Here is a 19,733-nt window from a genome sequence, read left to right as displayed (position 1 = left end):
CAGAGCCGGCGGGATGGGGGGGGCGGGCTCCGCTGCTGCCCGTCCCTTCGCTCTGGGGACAGGGGCGCCTCGGGGGAGGGGGCGCTTATGGCAATGGGGGGCTCCCGGCCCCTTGTTCCAGCGGCTGCCAACGCCTCGGGCGGGGGAGGGAACAAGCCTCTGGCCCGGCCGCTGAGCCGTGTTGGCGGACTCGCCCGTGGGCGCGGTCGGAATGATCCCGACTCCGGCCCTGGCTCCTCCACAGCCTGCGAAACCTTCGGACAGGGCCGGCCCAGGGCCCAGGCCCTGCCCGCGTGTTTCCCCGCCCGACCGCTCGGTCTCTGACGTCTTGGTCTGAGCCAGGGCCCAGGGCTGTAATGGGGAGCGGGCTCTGTGAAGAGCTGCTGAGAGCACCATCGGCCCCCAGGAGCCGCACACCGGCCCTTCGGGGCCCCCGAGCCCAGGGTGGTGCTCTGACAACACAGTCCAGCCCCACCCCGCTGCCCCCTCCCCGGCTGGCTCTCCCCTGCCCCACTGCCCCCGCCGGCTCTCCCCTGCCCCGCTGCCCCCTCCCCTGCTGGCTCTCCCCCGCCCCACTGCCCCCGCCCCTGCTGACTCACCCCCCGCCCACTGCCCCCGCCGGCTCTCCCCCGCCCCGCTGCCCCCTCCCCTGCTGGCTCTCCCCTGCCCCACTGCCCCCGCCGGCTCTCCTCTGCCCCACTGCCCCCTCCCCTGCTGGCTCTCCCCCCGCCCACTGCCCCCGCCGGCTCTCCTCTGCCCCACTGCCCCCTCCCCTGCTGGCTCACCCCCTGCCCCACTGCCCCCGCCCCTGCTGGCTCTCCCCCCGCCCCGGCTGGCTCTCCCCTGCCCCACTGCCCCCTCCCCTGCTGGCTCTCCTCTGCCCCACTGCCCCCTCCCCTGCTGGCTCTCCCCCCGCCCACTGCCCCCGCCGGCTCTCCTCTGCCCCACTGCCCCCGCCCCTGCTGGCTCTCCCCTGCCCCACTGCCCCCGCCCCTGCTGGCTCACCCCCTGCCCCACTGCCCCCGCCCCTGCTGGCTCTCCCCCCGCCCACTGCCCCCGCCCCTGCTGGCTCACCCCCTGCCCCACTGCCCCCGCCCCTGCTGGCTCTCCCCCCTCCCCTGCTGGCTCTCCCCCCGCCCACTGCCCCCTCCCCTGCTGGCTCTCCTCTGCCCCACTGCCCCCGCCCCTGCTGGCTCTCCCCCCGCCCACTGCCCCCGCCCCTGCTGGCTCTCCCTCCGCCCACTGCCCCCGCCCCTGCTGGCTCTCCTCTGCCCCACTGCCCCCGCCCCTGCTGGCTCTCCTCTGCCCCACTGCCCCCTCCCCTGCTGGCTCACCCCCTGCCCCGCTGCCCCCTCCCCTGCTGGCTCACCCCCTGCCCCGCTGCCCCCGCCCCTGCTGGCTCACCCCCTGCCCCACTGCCCCCGCCCCTGCTGGCTCACCCCCTGCCCCGCTGCCCCCGCCCCTGCTGGCTCTCACCCCGCCCCGCTGCCCCCGCCCCTACTGGCTCTCCCCCCGCCCATTGCCCCCGCCCCGCTGCCCCCGCCCCTGCTGGCTCTCCCCCCGCCCCGCTGCCACTGCCCCCGCCCCTGCTGGCTCTCCCCCCGCCCACTGCCCCCGCCCCTGCTGGCTCTCCCCCCGCCATGCTGCTGGTTTCCCCAGCCTGGTCCCCTGCCCCGATGCCGTCACCCCGCGGCCCCCATTAGTCCCCCTTCCCGCTAGGGGGCGCTGCAGGCCGCGAAATGGAGTCGGGGACACGACTTGCCGGCGGGCCGGTGGCGTCACGTCCTGCCTGCGCGGGGCGGCCCGGCGGTGACGCGGGCGGCGCGTGGGCCCCGGCGCGTGGGCCCGTTTCCGCGCTCGGAGGCGGGGGGAGCGCGCGGGCATGGAGGGCTCCAAGTCATCGGCGTGCACCATGCAGGTCAGCTTCGTGTGCCAGCGCTGCAGCCAGCCGCTCAAGCTGGACACGTCCTTCAAGATCCTCGACCGGGTCACCATCCAGGAGCTGACAGGTACCGGGGGCAGCGCCCGGGGCGGGAGGAGAGCGGGTGAGTAGAGAGCGCGGCGGGCCTGGTAAGCGCGCTGTTTTCCTAGAATCTCAGGGTGGGAAGGGACCTCAGGACTCATCTAGTCCAAGCCCCTCCATTTTTGCCCCAGATCCCTAAATGGCCCCCTCGAGGATTGAACTCACAACCCTGCGTTTAGCAGGCCAATGCTCAAACCACTGAGCTATCCCTCCCCCTGAAATCTTTCCAGGGGGCACCCGGATTTGAACCAGGGACCTCTTGATCTGCAGTCAGATGCTCTACCACTGAGCTATACCCCTGTTTTCGCAGCACGCCGCTGACCAGGCGGTTAGGAAGGTTCCTGTCGACCTGGCACGCCCTGGGGGTGGGTTGAGGGTGGGTTGAGGAATGACCGGAGAGGGGCTGTCTGGGTGGCAGCCGGGGAGGGGTCAACACCCAGCTCTCCTTGGAAGAAGATGGCTGGGATGCCCACAGGTGGGACCTTGACTGTACAGCCCGTGTTGCGTTCAGAAACCTGCAGCTCTGTGAAATCGTTTCATTGCTTATCATGCACAATTTCTTCAGTCCTCTTGTCATTGTTGTTCTTTGTTCAGCTCCGTTACTTACCACAGCTCCAGCAAAACCAGGAGACCTTCATGAAGAAGAGACCAACGTAACAGAGGTAAAAGGCTCGGATTGAATATCTCTTCGTTCCTTTACCCAAGGTCCTGTGATAAAGCTAGTTTGTCTCTTGGAGGCTACAGGTTAGCCTGAGCGTCAATTAATTTGTCCAGTGAGGATGATAACCCTCCTTTTGCGAGAGAACCCAAAAGGAAGCTGATTCTACTCTTTTATGTCATGAGTGGCATTTGATTGACTGATGGTGTATTGCCTTAATTTTCAGGAAGCCTTCGCAGAAAACCGTCAGGATGGTGTATCCAGGAGATTCATTCCTCCAGCCAGGTATCGCTTGTGTTTGCAGTAAATTTTCTGAAACATTGTGGGGGTCTCATGATTCTACATGGATCTATCTATATAAGAGCTGCCATTATGGAAGACATTGTGGCTGCTGGCTTCATTTCAGAATAAATCTTACTCATTCTTTATTTATCATGCACTCCACTGTAGTATATGAAAGCCCAAAGAACTCCTATATAGGGAAGGATAAGTGTAACTTGCATGTTTTGGGTGTGGGTGGTTGACCACAGAAATCATGCATTAAGTACAGATTCTCCCTTGCCGTGGTGAACCTCACCTAGGCTTATGCTGAGATCCTCAGTTTCCTTGGGCACTTGGGGTATTTGCTGGATCCAGTAGGGTCCCAAAACCTTTTTTAATCCATTCCATTCAGGACCTTGCTATTCCCACCCCACCCCCTTTGTAGCAGCTCTTACTCCTGCATTTGTGTTGTTCTTGGGACATTATTTACCAGCTAAGGGGTGGCACAGAACTAATACCTGTGCACTGCCACCTAAGACTGTAAATCTCCCACTGACCTTTATGTAAATTCAGTGTACAGATGAAAATCAAAAGGGAAAGGACTGCACAAGACATCAGAATTAAAGGCACAGTGGAGGGGTCTCAGTGAGGAAGCTTTGGGACATAGTATTCCAGTGAGAGAAATTCAGTGATGTTTTGACATTCTTCATCAGTTCACAACAACAAAATCCCTTTCTCTTCAAGAATGATGTCAACAGAAAGTGCCAACAGTTTTACTCTGATTGGAGAGGCTTCTGATGGGGGCACCATGGAAAATCTAAGCAGAAGACTGAAGGCAAGTCTCATGCTGACAAACTAGATATTCTCTTGAATGTAGTGTAAGTTCTTTGGGGCAGTTTGCGAGTTGAAGTTGTAACTCGTATTTCTGGCCTTCAAATATTTGCGTAGAATAAAGGTAAACAAGCTTAAAATCTGTTCAGTTTATCAAGCTTGGGCTGTGAAAAATGGCACCTTGCTGTTCTCTTAGGGGGCACATGTTTGTCCATTTAACACTTGTTTTTTCATTTAATATCGAGCAGAACCTGGAGCTGATTCTAAATTTTCTATACTAAGAGTGAACTCTTTCTCTAGGTTACTGGTGACCTTTTTGACATTATGTCAGGACAAACAGATGTGGACCATCCTCTGTGTGAGGAATGCACAGATACCCTTCTAGACCAGTTAGACACACAACTCAATATCACAGAGAATGAATGCCAGAACTACAAGTAAGTGATTTATTATTGAACAGTTGGAGCACTCCATCATCACTTCCAGTAGCCTTAGTCTGAAAAGCAGGGAAAGAATATAGATATAAAGAAGTTCCTGAACTAAGCATTTGGCAATTCTCCAAATCTCATCCTTTGAGAATTGCCTTAAGTATCCTTTTGTAACCACCTACTGTCTCCTGTAGACGATGTCTGGAGATCTTGGAACAAATGAATGAGGATGATAAGGAGAAGCTGCAGATGGAACTGAAAGAACTTGCTTTGGAAGAGGAGAGATTGATCCAGGAGCTGGAGGAAGTAGAGAAGAACCGCAAGATGGTAGCAGAAAACTTTGAGAAAGTCAGGACAGAAGCAGAGAGACTGGATCAGGAGGAAGCACAGTGAGTCTTAGCCAAAGTCTATTTCATGCCAGTAGTGACAAATATGGACAAGTGGGTGTATCAGACTGGGTTGTGAGTAAACATGTACTGTACTTCTAATGACCCACAATTAGAATTGTGACTGGGTACAAGTGGCTTCCTCTATTACAAAGCTGTGGATCTGGTACCTTGATGAGAGTGACTTAGGTCTCTCTCCATAGAGAGGGTCTGTCTGGGGTAGTGGTGCATGTAGGAGTTGGTCTCTTGCTGTCCTGTGCTGTTGGTAGCTTTCTCATTGTTGCTGTTTGAAGGTATCAGAAGGAGTACAGTGAATTCAAGAGGCAGCAACTGGAGCTGGACGACGAACTGAAAAGTGTTGATAACCAGATGCGCTATGCCCAGATCCAGTTGGATAAACTGAAGAAAACCAATGTGTTCAATGCAACTTTCCATATCTGGTAACATAGGCTCTGAGCTAGAGGGGCAGAGCTGCTGAAGCACCAGCTTTCATGAATCTGCATTACAGCATCATTGCCAAGATAGCAACCTGGTTTTTGGCAACTTAGGTGCAACCCAGGGCTGAAATCTACTTCTTAGCTGAGAGCAGGCAATCGGATCTCCTCATGGTGACAGCTGAAAGGGCAGGAAAGGAAACATGCTCTACCCAGGCTGTGTGGGGAGATTTGCAAACATGAGAGCAGCTGGCAGGTGCTATCTATAGACTATCAAACCTGGGACCAGGTGGAGCCCAGTGCTGAGCCATAACTGAACAGCTCTGCTTGTGCTTTTGCACTTGCCATGTTGAATCCTGAACTTTACAAAGATCATATAAGCTGCTCCATTGTCTTTGAGCTCCTTAAAGAGACTTGATGGCTTGCAGGGTTACGTTGCATTACAGCAGCAATGGGGATTAGGGCCTTGTTGTGCTAGGTACCATAGAGACAAACCCTGCCCCAAAGAGCTTTCTTACAGCTTTTCCTCTTAACACAGGCACAGTGGGCAGTTTGGCACAATTAATAACTTCAGACTTGGCCGCCTCCCCAGCGTCCCTGTAGAATGGAATGAGATCAATGCAGCTTGGGGGCAGACTGTGCTACTGCTTCATGCCCTTGCTAACAAGATGGGCCTGAAATTTCAAAGGTAAGAGCAATACTTTATACACCTCGTACTGGCTATTGTGCCATGGGAAAAGGCACTCACAGACTTACCTGCCTTTTCTTTCAGATACCGTCTCGTTCCCTATGGAAACCATTCATATTTAGAGTCCCTCACAGACAAATCGAAGGTAAGAAAATCCAAAAGTAATCTGCCTGGAAAGTTAAATTCCCTCTATTCCTGCTAATATGAGTGAGCAGAAAATTTAAATCCTGCCATTCACGATTAGCTCTTATTACAGGCTTAATACAAAAAGAAAAGGAGTACTTGTGGCACCTTAGAGACTAACCAATTTATTTGAGCACTCCTTTTCTTTTTGCGAATACAGACTAACACGGCTGTTACTGAGACTTAATACAATTGCTGCTGTAACTGCCTTACCTCTAATAATCATAGAGCTGGAAGGGACCTCGAGGTCATCTAGTCCAGTCCCCTGCACTCAAGGCAGGACTACGTATTATGCTTCGTGCTCCCCTAGGGGATGGGCGTGCAAAGAAGCGGAGGAGGTGCCCTGTTTTATTTAAAAGCCATTCTTCTGGCCAGTTGAGGTGTGTCAATGGGCTCAAGAGTCCTGTCCAGGTGGTGAATGGTGGCTGGGATGAGTGGAACACAGTGTGGCTTGGCTCTTGAAGGTAGAGGAATCCCTAGGGCCATCTCCTGCGCCTGTGGTGAGTGTTTCTAAACTGGAGTCTCTCGGCTGCCTAGAACTACCTTCTCTCTTTCAGGAGTTGCCCTTGTATTGTTCTGGGGGTTTAAGGTTCTTTTGGGACAATAAATTTGATCATGCGATGGTGGCATTCCTGGACTGCGTGCAGCAATTCAAAGAGGAGGTGGAGAAAGGCGAAACTCGCTTTTGTTTGCCTTACAGGTAAATGTCACTATCTGAAGTGCTTCTGTAACATAGTGCATGTTAGCCCATGCAGCTCTACCAGTGCCACTGCATCCTGACCCACAGCATTCTGTGCTATTCCAGGCCTATCTTATTTTCAGCCAAATCATCTGATGGTTCTGTGCTTGAGGGGAGAGCAGCACAGAACCATTTCCTGGGCTCTGTCCCTTTTTAAATCCCTTTTAAATGGGATTTAAAGCTAGTTCCTCAGCAATGAAAGGCCACTGCATAGTTTTTTTAGAAGCTGATTTTTACCTTTGTTAATATAGGGGATCAGACCATGTCTTAGACAAAATATTCAGCACTTATGTAAGATTCATAATCCTGAGATTAAAGGGTCTGAAAATACAGTACTTGGACACTTCAAATGTCAAACCCAACTACTGGAAATAACTGCTTCATAATCAGTGGAATGAAGCTAACTTAAATGAAGTGACACAGAAGAGATTACACAGCGTTAGCCGTTTATCAGAGGTGACGATTTATGTTGAAATGTAAATGTGTTAATAAACCTCTTTTTATATGATACAGAATGGATGTGGAGAAAGGCAAGATCGAAGATACAGGTGGCAGTGGTGGCTCTTACTCTATTAAAACACAGTTTAACTCTGAAGAGCAATGGACAAAAGCACTCAAATTCATGTTAACTAATCTGAAATGGGGTCTTGCCTGGGTTTCATCCCAATTTTATAACAAATGACTGAGTGTGTGCATGGCTGTGTGTGTGAAGAACTTGTCCTGAGGGCTAGAGAGTATCTGCTTTTTTTTCTTGAGAATGTTATAAATTGTCACTTAATATTAACCAGTACAACATGTTTACAATACCAAAAATCCACAAGACACTTTAAAATTTCATTTGATAAGTAGTGCATAGAAAAACAATATGTAAAATTGTACTGTTGAGCAGAACAGAATATAATTCAGCTCTTTATGAAATAGCTAGTTCGCAAGTGTCTGAGAGTTTTATAGACAAGTCAGAAACTTGCTGTACAGCACCAGTAGGATCCGATGTAACTCATTACAATTTAACAGAGAATGCAGTAAGAAAAATGAAATATTAGTGACACAGTGAGAACTGTGTTGGGGGCAAAGCCTATGGAAGCTCTGCCTGATCACCCTAAATGGTGACTAATGCTTGAAACTTAGTTATCTTCTCTTTAAATCAGAACTGATGAGCACTTGGTGCCATTGAACTTTATGGGGGTTTGATATTGTTTAAAACATTGCCAGCTATTTAACTATTTGTAACGAATATTTCCTGCAGCCTGTTACTGCACAAAGGTGCACTGAATAACACTGTAATAAAATACTTGTATTCTGGACAAATGGAGTGCTTCCATTCCCCATAGACTGTAACTATAGCATGGCATCCTGTGTACTGGGATGTAGATCCTGAATAGCTTTCCATCCAAGTGAGAGTTAAATCAAGCTTTCAAAACAGGTGCTGCTTGATTTGACTTGCATTTCCCTCCCCTGTCAACACTGGCAGACTACCTACCTGACTTTCTTTTTGGGCTGTGGGGGTAACTAGATCTGGGAGGCGGAAGGAACAATCTTGATATTGTAAACTGTTCAAGACAGTCACTGCTTCTGCACAACAGCAACTGTGTGAAGAAAGCCTTGCCCAGCTTGTAGCACTTGTACACAGTAGAACAGTTTGTAGACTTATCGCTGCCATTTCTATAACCATTTTCCCGAAAGCAAAACACTTCACAATCGCAGCATTTTACTCCCCATGTCACTACTTCAGATTGAGTATAGGGGATAGTTTGCAAAGGCCACTTTTAACAATTTTAAATGCCATATTTGACAGCTGCTACATAACTAAACAAAAGTTCATCCTACATGAGTTACAAGTCAAAACCACCTGCATCTATTACAAAAAGTTAGTGGGTGGAACGTGGCTTTGAGGACACTGATACGTAGCAAAGGTTGCAATAGAAAAGCCAAGTTTATTTTGTAGGAGGTACAACATAGTTCTCTGAAGATCTAGTTCCTTTGTTCTTCTTTGGATTAGTGGTGCCAACACTGTGCTTCAGTATTGCATATGAAAACTCTAAAATGCTTTGTGTGGTAATGCCAGTGATGCAATTTAAATGTTCCACAACCTTAAAAAAAAAATTCCTCCTTATTTTGGGCAACAGAGCAGTAGTTCTAGATCTTAAATCTTTGAGTATATGTAAAGGAAAGCAAAAACTTAATTATAATCTACCCTAGGGCTCTAATACTGTGCTATCTAGCTGCTATGGGAATACAAATAAAAAAAACACTAGCCCTCTGCAATTGCCAATTGAGGATCCTGGTAGTGGAAGCTTTCTCCCTTAAAGGGGAAGAATTTATTTTTTTAAAGCAACTAACGTCTTTTAAATAGGACCTCTCTTTTATATTATAAAACACAGGCTGGCTGTTTGGGGGGAGATTGGTGCCTTATGGGATTACTTCTCTCCCCCCACCCCTTCTGTCAATGGAAGCCTTTGGATACAGCATGTTCTAGGACTCAGAGTAAGAAAGCTGCAGGCTTCTCAGAATAGGTTTGAAAAGTAACGAGACACTCATGTTAAATTCCCAACCTCCCCTTGCCCTGCAGTATTAATATATTAAAGGACTCCACCTTTATTATACTCCCAGTGCAACACACCTGTCTCCCTGTACTGTGTAAACAGTAAAAGATGCAAAACGTTTTTAGTTCATGTAAGCCTAAGAACTGCACTGTGTATTTCTTGTCTAGCAGTACCTGATTCCAGTATTCAGGATTTAGTATGAAAGCGCTTGTGCTGATGACTCCAACTGCCAAGAGCATGAAATCTTCCTTTACTGACAAAAATTTTGCTCTGTATAATTGAAACAGTAGTAATAGCTGCTTTAAACTGAAACTGTTCTGTATTTCAACAGCTGAGTGTTGTAGCATTGATATTGTGTATTTGGAGGTAAACAATTTTAGTAGCATTTTAATCTACAAAACACACATACAAATTAACACTTTTAAAAGCCACTTCAGGCTGATACTAATATCTTCAACTGAAAGTCCACTCTCCCACTACTTAACTTATTTGTTTGGCTGCATTTTCTTAAAGATAAGAGAGATCCTCCCAGTCTGCCTATTCTACAGCAATGTTGCTGAAGCATTTTGACTTTTATAAGCATGTGGAAAAACTGAGACCACAAACTGTAAAAGGCTAGAAAAACTGGTATTAGTTTTGAGGAGTATGCTAATAACTCTTATTGTAGTTGGCACTTCTGTAGTACTTTGTCTTCAAAGCTCTTTTGAAAACACTTATTGATCAATGCCAGCCTAAAAGGCAGGTAAATATCACTGTTCTGCAGATGGAGAAAGATGCAGTGCACCCAGGATGACAAACAGTCACTGTCAGAGCTGGGATCAAAACTTGGCAAATTAAGTTAGTCATACTTAGAACCGATTATTCCCAAATACCACTTACTATGGAAAGGAAGTCATGTATGGACACACTGTATACTTCTTGACATTTAATAGAATTAGCAACTTAAATCCAGAAACCTCAGTCCCAGATTCTTAGTTCACAAAGAATGGTCTGTTGAGTTGTATTGCAAATAACTGTGACTCATATTTTCTCAGTATACTAAGCACTTTCTCTAATCTGTATCTGCTGCGTCATAATGTGTCAAACTATGAAACTGCAGCAGATAGATGGTAAATGCACAAGAATATGTGACCCTCACATGCTTTTTCCCTCCCCTCTGAGCATAAAATCAATATTACTTCAAATGTGTCCTAGGGCATAGGTGGTACTTACATCTGGAGTTCACTTGGTGTTGAATTCTCAATAGATATTTTCAGTAAAGTATCATAGATGATGTTCCGCATGAGATAAGTTAAATCCAATAGGTGCATGCACATCTTATGCAACTGTTTCATAGGAAGTAAGCAGCCATTATGTCCTAAAGTGGAGATTACACATGGTCAGCTATATATTTTATGATCCAGAAAACTAGATTATGAAAAATATTAGCCATTATGACCAAGGCAGTCTTGTGTACTGAGTTGCTTATGGCTAAGATTTTCAGTAGTGACCACTTTAAGGTGAGGCACCCAAAACTTGAGACTTCATAAAAGGGTCTGACTTCGCTCAGCAAATTCCATCAATCAGGCCCCTTTGAAGGGTCTCAAGTACGACACCCAAAAATCACAATTCACTTTGGAAAAATTGTGGCCTTATAGAACTGCTTTTAATAATATTAATCTTATAACAACATCTTGCCAAACAGCCAGAAGACCAGTTGCCCAGATGTATTTCTTCTTGGATGCTAACTGCTGGGCTCCTCACTCTGTGATGTGTAAAGTTTCTTGCTTGTGTCAGTCAATGGTAGAAGGCTCTTGTGCAGATTTCTATCATTTGACAGGTAAAATGAGGCCCAGGACTCACCCTAGGAAACACCCCAGAGTAGGAAGAACACTTTGAAGCTTTGGGCTTTCCATTAATAATAACCACACTGGCAAGTTTCTCTCTGTCACTTCATGCTTGATTTTACCAGATTTTACAAACGATTAAATCTGAGATTATTTGTTTCAGAGTCTAGTGGTAACTGTATTTAGTCTTTTTTAATTTCTACACAGTTCCCTTTTATTAATACTCTTACCTAACACCTCCAGAAGCAACTCAACATAGGCAAAAGGAGTTGGCACATTGATCTGGAAGCGTAGAGCCTTCAGAATGGCAAGTTCTGACTCCACCAAGTTCTGTTTTGTGTATGAATAGTCTAAGGACTGCAGAAATTTCAGAACTGTGTTATTGTTAATTATCTGGAAAAAACAGTGATGGGTTATTTTTAAAACTAAAACTGCTGCTGTAAGATGTGTTCTCTCAAGCTCTCAGAAGTTAACCTGCATGATGGTATGCTGTTAATAGTTTCTTTTTGAGTTGAGAACTAATAGAATTTGTGTTTAACTTGCCTTCTAAGCTAAAAATGGAAAATGCAAGCTGAAACTATTACCCTTTGCCAGGTAGTAGCACATCTTGGGGTTTTGCAGGGCTGTGCCCCATTGGAGCAGAAATCAGGGATGCTGAGTTTAGGTATTTTATCAGTTTAACTTTTTTTATTTACACAATATACACATGTCCTGGAACAGAAGTGGTTACACATGGCAGACAGGCAAAGCCCTCCCCCTGCAATCTCAGCCCTAACACCATTGCCCACTTCCCAGGAAGTATATTTGTCCCAAGGGCCGACTCTAATTAGAGAGATTAAGGCAGAGAGAAAACTCTTGCTTGCAATATTTTCCTCAAAAAGAAAATACATCACAATACTAACAACACAGCATTTCTTCAGACTGAATAGGGCATCACACACACTAAAAAAATGAACTTGTAAAGCTATGTAACGGCATCATCTGGCGACTCCCTCCATTAACAATGCTGGGTTTTGATATCGTGGTGTACTTAAGAACCAAATGGTACAGGTCATGGTTACTCTAAATAATAAAATTGTGTTAACTTCTTTCATTGTGAAGGTGCAGTGTACAATTTCCAGAGGCATAACAGTTACTGTGCCCCAGTGCAAGAGGATCTAGATTTCCCATGCCAAAATTATCCTGGATTACATAGTCACTGCTGTCCTTTGAAACAGTAACTCCTTTGGTTCAGAGTTTAGATAAGATCAAAATCTAAGTAAGTAAGAGTATACTGTACTGCTAAAAATCTAGTGTAAGAAAGTGGTTAATTTGCTCACATTGTAGTGAAAAGAAAGTTTGCTTGCAAGCTGAATGCAAGACACAAGCCGCAGCACAAATGTGTCACACATCTGTGCTTTCAAAGTGCCCCAGATGTTGCCCTCTCCTTGTTCATTGTTTATCCTTGACTCTGCGGTAGAGTTATAGCTCTCTTCTACATGCTTAATCATAAACCTGCAAGACAAAAAAGCTAACTATGTTAGGAACCATTAGGAAAAGGATAGATAAGACGACAGTAAATATAATGGTACTATATAAATCCATGGTACACCTACACCTTGAATATTACATGCAGTTCTGGTCACCTCATCTCAAAGAAGCTATATTAGAATTGGAAAAGGAACAGAAAAGGGCAACAAAAATAATTAGTGGTATGAAACATCTTCCATACAAAGTGAGATTAAAATGACCGGGTCTGTTCAGCTTAGAAAAGAGAAGAATACAGATACAACAGAGGTCTATAAAAATCATGAATGTTGTGGAGAAAGTGAATAGGGAAGTGCTGTTTACCCCTTCACATAACACAAGAACTGGGGTCACCTGATTAAATTAATAGGCAGCAGGTTTAAAACAAACAAAAGGAAGTACTTCGTCACACAATGCACAGTCAACCTGTGGAATTTGTTGCCAGGGGATACTGTGAAGGCCAAAAGTATAACTGGGTTCAAAAAAGGATTTGTAAGTTCATAGAGGATAGGTTCATCATTTGCCAAGATGGTCAGGGACACAACCCCATGCTCTGGGTGTCCCTAAACCTCCAACTGACAGAAGCTGGAACTGGACGACAGGGAAGGATCATTCAACATTTCCCTGTTCTGTTCATTCCCTCTGAACCATCTGGCATTGGCCACTGTCAGAGACAGGGTATTGGGCTAGACAGACTATTGGGGTTGCCCAGCAGGACCATTCTTATGTAAAGATCAGCTCTCAGAAAAGTTGTGTTTTGCTAACAAAAGGAAAAATACCTTCTACATGCATTCAGAATACTTTACTCTCAATATACATACCAATTATACTTGTAATTAAATGACAGGAAAGGCAAAGCTGCAGATATAAAGATACTCCATATCTTCTGCCCGAGCAGTGCAGAGTACATACAGTATAACTACTACACGTATAAGAATTGCATGTTGTCTTTGCTTGGGAAGTTACCTTTCAAATATTTCAACTGCTTGATATCGTGCAGATTGGTCCAGGAACCATTTTTCACACAAAAGAAATACAAATTCTGCAAAAAAGTGCAATTAACAGTCATCACTAGAACTGATGGATAAGATGGACACACTTTATCAAAAAGTAAAAGTAACTAAGCAAGATGATAAGGAATCAGACATGATAACTGAGTCAGCCTTTGTAGAGAGGCCACTAATGGGAGTTTATACAGAGGATGTTACTAGTAAAGCAAAAAGAAAAGGAGTACTTGTGGCACCTAAGCTAATAAAGCAGCATCCTCTAGCTAAAACCAGGAATTAACTAGACCTCATTTGACTTGTTACCATTCATTACAGGCAACAGAGACTGCCATCATAGCAAGACCAAACCACTGCTGGCCCACACAACAGTCACCATACTCAGGTCCCCTTTAATGTCACTGCCTGAATGGACAGAGCATTTTTGGATGGGAGTGTACAAGAACAAATACCATACAAATGTTTTTATTTGGGGTAAAAGATGCAGCCAAGAATATATCACCAGGAACTCTCTCATTTTCATACTTTCTGATTTAATCCCACATTTGCTTTTATGCTTTTTAAACATTTGTTTCTAACTTTGCTCACAAGATGTTAGCTCAAATTCATGTTTTTAATTGACATGTTGGTTACCTTAGAAACCCCACTCTAAAGAGTTCTCACACTTGTAGCAGCTGCTACAACCCCTCATGTCTGTATATTTACTAATAGTTTTGTAAATTCATGAATTTCCCTGTAGATTACATTATTGCTGATCATAAAGAAATTTTCCTACTGTGGTGTATAACTACATAAGTATACAGCAAATACCAGCCTACAGCCAGCTTAGTTTTCATATAAAAACATTAGTAATCCTTGTATTCTGGGAGCCTTAAAGTTCAAGAATGAACCACATGCACGCAGAAAACATCTTGGTGCACCTGCAGTCTGGCAGCAGAGGCTCAGCAGCATAATTAATTTGCATTTTACTTTTATCTCTAGTTTTGAACCTTCTGCTCCTTCTTTATAGGATGCTGTAAAGGTAGTTTCATAATCTGTAAAATACCTTATGTAATTTGGCCCTTCATACCAAATGAGTCAGAAACTCCTGTTCCAGTGTAAAACAAGGTGAGAATCAGTCCTATGTACTGATTTCCATAATCTCAGACACACACCCTAAACCTTTAGAGCAGAGTAAATTTAACACAGATCTGCACTGTGCTCTGTAGAATATTACAAAATATTCATTGAAGGATAAGGATTTGTAAGCACACGGTGTGTACAAATGCACAAACCAGGCATTCACGGCATGTGGACACAGACACAGACACACAAACATACACAGGCTGACAAAGATCTGCGTCTCTCACCCACTATCTGGGTCTCTTTGAAGCATCCTGCCTGATCCGACAGCTCATTCAGATATTGTTCATTTTCTGTAGCTAAACAGATTAAAGTATCTTCAATGATCTCAGGAGCAACAACTCCAAAGACTGGCTCCGGGGTGCGAAACCTAGACACTGCCTGTGCCTCGGAGCTCATCTCAGCACTTCTGGCCAGTTCTCAAACAATAAAATAATAACAGCGTTATTTGGATAGCACTGCAGCCGTGCCCACTACGGTAATTATTAGCAAGGGCACCAGGCAGTGCCTGGAATAAGGCGGCGGTATAATCAGGAACTTTGCTACGGAGAAACTGCACCTCCTCAGTCTGGATGTGTGCCCTGCGTGTGACCGGAATCGTGCCGGAGTTAGTGACAGTCCACACGTGTCCCCGTGCGCCCTTGGGTCAGTGCGGCGGGGGCCGTCACAGCGGCGGGCCGGAGAACGGGATTTCAACCAGCCTGGTGCTTCCTTGGCAGAACGGCCAGCGACGCCCCGACCCCGGGGCGCTGGGGCACCCGTGACCGCCGTCCACCCCTCGTGCCGCTTGGGGCGCCGCGGACGGCAAAAGGACCGAGCTGCGGCCCCAGGGGCGCCAAGGGCACGCGGGTGCAAGGCGGAGGCAGGGTGGCCTGTCCCCCCGGAGGAGGCTGGAGCCGGAGAGGGCCCCGGCCTGGCAGCCAGCTGGCGGCTCCGTGCCGGCTCCCCCAGGCCGCAGCCTGGCAGCCGGGGCCTCTCCCAAGAGCCTCCGCGACCCCCAGGGCGGGTGCAAGGCCGCGGCGAGGTGGGGAACCTGCGGCCTAGGCCTGGGCCGGGCTGGGGGGCGTGGGAAGGGAGGTGTCGGGGGGGCCCAGGCCGACGGTGGGAGCTGGAGGCCGCGGCAGCCTCGCCTGCTCGGGGGCATTTTTTCCCTCCCTCCTCATCGCCTCGCCTCGCCTCGCCTCGCTGCCTCGCCTGCCGCCTCTCAGCCAATCACACGACGCCGTTGCCCGTTGCGTCGGGTCACGTGGCGGTCGCTCGAGGCGCCCCAGTGAGTCACTTCTTCCCGCCTAAAAACTCGCCAGGAGCCCCTGAAGCCGCTGACCCCGCCCCCAATCACAAGAGACGCCGCCGCGGCGCTCGCTGTCACGTGGGCCGCGTAACCAATCGGGCGGGCGCACTTGGGCCCCTGGCGGTGATTGGCCACAGGTCCGGACCTCGGCCGCTCTCGCGCCCTCATCGAACGTGGCGGCACGCGCCTCACGCCGACGGCCGCGCGCGCGCCCGCAGCGGATGTGACGTGCCGCTCAGTCAGTCAGTCAGTCAGGTGGGCGAGCGGGGGGCGCGGCTCGGCGGAGAAGATGGCGGCGCCGCGGGAGCCGGGCGGGGGCGCGCAGCGGACGGAGCCGGAGCCGGAGCCGCGGCGCGTCGTGCAGCGCGCGGAGGGGGCGCTGCGCCAGCGGGCCCTGCAGCGGCGGCTCCGGGGCCGCAACCTGCTGACGGGGCTGGGCATCGGCGCGGTGGTGCTGGGCATCTGTATCCGGCCGGGCGGGCGGGGGGCGCGGCCCCCCCGAGCAGCGTGTGCCCCCCCCGAGGGAGGGTGGGAGCAGCGTGTGTCGTCCCCCCCCGGGGAGGGGGGATGGGTGGGGGCAGCGTGTGTCGTCCCCCCCGGAGGGGGAGGGGGGATGGGTGGGAGCAGCGTGTGTCCCCCCGGGGGAGGGTGGGAGCAGCGTGTGTCCCCCCGGGGGAGGGTGGGAGCAGCGTGTGTCCCCCCGGGGGAGGGTGGGGGCAGCGTGTGTCGTCCCCCCGGGGGAGGGTGGGGGCAGCGTGTGTCGTCCCCCCCGGGGGAGGGGGGATGGGTGGGGGCAGCGTGTGTCGTCCCCCCCGGGGGAGGGGGGATGGGTGGGGGCAGCGTGTGTCGTCCCCCCCGGAGGGGGATGGGGGATGGGTGGGAGCAGCGTGTGTCCCCCCCGGGGGAGGGTGGGGGCAGCGTGTGTCGTCCCCCCCCGGGGAGGGGGGATGGGTGGGGGCAGCGTGTGCCCCCCCCCAGAGAGGGAGGGGGGGCAGAGGGGAACGCCTGGAGGAGGGGGGGAACTCCAGGGGGGGAGCAGCCCCATGGAGCAGGGAAGGGCCGGGGGGGGCTTTCTGGCGGTGTCTCTTTGATTTCCCCCCCCTCCATGTTTTCCTGAGCGGCCCCTCCCCAGATGGTTACACCTTCTACAAGATCTCCCAGGAGCGATTCCTGGACGAGCTGGAGCAGGAGGTCGAGGCTGCCCGGGCCCAGGCTGCCAAGACCCCGGTGAACTGAGACCCTGAGCCGGCCGGGGCTGCTCCCCACTTGGGATGGACCCAGCTGGAACTGACGCATGTGCCAGGGACCCGCCGCAGCCTGACCCCTCCTGGGTTGCATCTGCCTTTGACGTGCCTGGCGCTCCCTCTGGTGGGGGGGGGTCCTTGCAGTGTGGGGGGGAGAGGGGTTCCCTCCCCTGTGCGGACCAGGCTCCTGCCAACGCCAGTTAAACCTTCAGGCTGCAGTTGCAGATTGTGGTGCAGCAGCACCAGGTTTCTTCCCTGACGTGCTCCTCTGCTAGTCACCCCCTGCAGCAGGTGGGCCAAGGCCTCAATAAACCTGTCTAAATGATTCACCAGAGTGGGTTTGTGAAATGCTAGCCCTGGGCCTCCCCAAGTGGGGCCTGCTGGGGGGCACTTGGGATGGGGGTTGGTGCACCATCTGATGAAGTGAGCTGTAGCTCACGAAAGCTCATGCTCAAATAAATTGGTTAGTCTCTAAGGTGCCACAAGTACTCCTTTTCTTTTTGCGAATATAGACTAACACGGCTGTTACTCTGAAACCTGTCATCCCTGTAATATCTTCTTGTTGGTGGAAATACACAGGTGGGAGCTTAAATGGGGTCTCTGAGGCCTGGCCTAGCAGCCCCTGGTGCACTTTGTAGCTATTTAAGAGCAAATGGGGAAAGGTGGTAAAATAGGAAGTGTCTAGGACCACGTTTGTTGGCTGCAACGGCACTGCCAGTGTCAGCAGCATGCACTTGTTGCCAAGGCGGCCAATGGCATTTTGGGATGTATAAATAGGGGCATTGCCAGCAGATCGAGGGACGTGATCGTTCCCCTCTATTCGACACTGGTGAGGCCTCATCTGGAGTACTGTGTCCAGTTTTGGGCCCCACACTACAAGAAGGATGTGGAGAAATTGGAGAGAGTCCAGCGGAGGGCAACAAAAATGATTAGGGGCCTGGAACACATGACTTATGAGGAGAGGCTGAGGGAACTGGGATTGTTTAGTCTGCAGAAGAGAAGAATGAGGGGGGATTTGATAGCTGCTTTCAACTACTTGAAAGGGGGTTCCAAAGAGGATGGATCTAGCCTGTTCTCAGTGATAGCAGATGACAGGACAAGGAGTAATGGTCTCAAGTTGCAGTGGGGGAGATTTAGGTTGGATATTAGGAAAAACTTTTTCACTAGGAGGGTGGTGAAACACTGGAATGTGTTACCTAGGGAGGGGGTGGAATCTCCTTCCTTAGAAGTTTTTAAGGTCAGGCTTGACAAAGCCCTGGCTGGGATGATTTAGTTGTGGATTGGTCCTGCTCTGGGCAGGGGGTTGGACTAGATGACCTCCAGAGGTCCCTTCCAACTCTGATATTCTATGATTCTTGGGCTGAATAGGGCTGCATCATGAATTCCTTGTTTCCTGGTGCTGAGACTAAGCATGGGGAGGTACCTGGCCTGGGAGTGCCACACCCTGTTTACCACCTGCAGGCAGAGGATGTAGCACTGGAGTAATTCTGCCCCAGGCTGTGAAGAGCCCCTGGTGAAGTGGGGGGTTGGGGGGATGAGTAGAGCCATGGGGGAGGCTGATACATGGAAATGTGCCTGCTGGCCTCTGGGGGAGAGATTAAGTCCTGCAGGGACAGTACTTGCTCCTGCCTTTCTAAGTGCATTGTGGAGGTCGCACATGGCTGCAGAGTTCCCTGGAGTGAATTGTGCTTAACCTCTGGCTGAGCAACAATCTCAGTTCAATCTGCATTGGGGCCAGGACCCGGCCCCATGGGGGAAGCACTGGATTGCCCAAGCCATGGGCCCTGTTCTGCAGTCATTGCCACAGGTCAGTGTGCTTGAGGCATTGACCTTACTGGGCCTTGGAGAAGTGGGCACTAGACCTGGAAGTCAGTGACTCATTCCTTAAAAGGTGATGCAACTTTGAGGATATGAATAAAACCAACTTTGTGGTGAGCTGCCTGTGTGACCTTCAGCTAATGATTCCTGTGCGCCTGCTCAGATACTCCAGGGAGAGGAAAAACCCTGTTTGTGAAGTAATCGGGGGGAAGGTGCCTGTATGCTGCCTCCAGGGCCCACTGAATTAGATACAAAGGTGGTGTGCTGCCCTTGGGAAAAGGGGTACAAACCACACTCCTCACTGCCAGAAAAGGCTCCTAGGGAAAGGGTAGCTCTTAATGCCCCTGGCCCAGCTTGCAGGGGAAACACTCGGTCCTTTGCCCCCGTGAAGAGCAGACCTGAGCCCAGGGGAGCAGCTCCAGTGCCTGCAGTTATCTTTGCCTTTTTCATGTTCCAATAAAGGCCACTGGAAAATGTGCTTCCAAGTTGATTATTGAGGTGGTGGCAGGAGGCCAGCTCTGTGCCTTAGGGACTGTTCCATGCAGCCCACATGTACTTAAGAGGCTTAAAAGTAAAAGTGGGTTGGGGGGGGCAGGAAAATGAGATTTTCCAGCTCATTGTACTATGTCCTGAATTTACAGGTGGACAGCCGGGAGAGCAGGTATATTACCTACTGGCCACCTTCCCACTCCCACCCCGCCATGGACCCAGCAGGGTTTTTCCTCAGTTTGAGAAAAACCTCCCACCC

General features: G+C 49.8%; 3 protein-coding genes across 4 annotated transcripts; 2 read left to right on the top strand and 1 right to left on the bottom strand.

Moving 5' to 3' along the window:
• Window positions 1-1,680: 1,680 nt before the first annotated feature.
• On the top strand, window positions 1,681-7,631 carry BECN1 (beclin 1). 2 transcript variants are annotated; one of them, XM_084615472.1, is made up of 11 exons: window positions 1,681-2,045; window positions 2,618-2,685; window positions 2,908-2,966; window positions 3,687-3,777; window positions 4,074-4,210; window positions 4,396-4,590; window positions 4,881-5,027; window positions 5,560-5,709; window positions 5,794-5,854; window positions 6,450-6,592; window positions 7,145-7,631. In XM_084615472.1, exons 1-11 carry the CDS (start codon window positions 1,883-1,885, stop codon window positions 7,311-7,313), a joined length of 1,383 nt encoding a protein of 460 aa, XP_084471598.1. In that variant the 5' UTR covers window positions 1,681-1,882; the 3' UTR covers window positions 7,314-7,631. The 2 variants fall into 2 exon arrangements, with proteins under 2 accessions (XP_084471598.1, XP_084471599.1); XM_084615473.1 differs by having other exon boundaries at window positions 1,685-2,009.
• A 449-nt stretch (window positions 7,632-8,080) lies between these two features.
• Window positions 8,081-15,947, bottom strand: CNTD1 (cyclin N-terminal domain containing 1). The gene is made up of 7 exons (XM_084615474.1): window positions 14,860-15,947; window positions 13,473-13,548; window positions 12,320-12,494; window positions 11,231-11,393; window positions 10,387-10,531; window positions 9,348-9,444; window positions 8,081-8,721 (listed from the first exon to the last, which is right to left on the bottom strand). The coding sequence occupies exons 1-7, from the start codon at window positions 15,029-15,031 to the stop codon at window positions 8,566-8,568; spliced, it is 984 nt and encodes a 327-aa protein (XP_084471600.1). The 5' UTR covers window positions 15,032-15,947; the 3' UTR covers window positions 8,081-8,565.
• A 103-nt stretch (window positions 15,948-16,050) lies between these two features.
• Window positions 16,051-17,642, top strand: COA3 (cytochrome c oxidase assembly factor 3). The gene is made up of 2 exons (XM_084616102.1): window positions 16,051-16,387; window positions 17,056-17,642. The coding sequence occupies exons 1-2, from the start codon at window positions 16,213-16,215 to the stop codon at window positions 17,157-17,159; spliced, it is 279 nt and encodes a 92-aa protein (XP_084472228.1). The 5' UTR covers window positions 16,051-16,212; the 3' UTR covers window positions 17,160-17,642.
• Window positions 17,643-19,733: the final 2,091 nt, after the last annotated feature.

The sequence above is a fragment of the Lepidochelys olivacea genome (assembly GCF_965140295.1).
Source record: "Lepidochelys olivacea isolate rLepOli2 genome assembly, chromosome: 27".
NCBI classification, from domain to species: domain Eukaryota; kingdom Metazoa; phylum Chordata; order Testudines; family Cheloniidae; genus Lepidochelys; species Lepidochelys olivacea.
The sequence above is the reverse complement of the archived record's forward strand: the minus strand, read 5'-3'. Positions and strand labels throughout refer to the sequence as shown.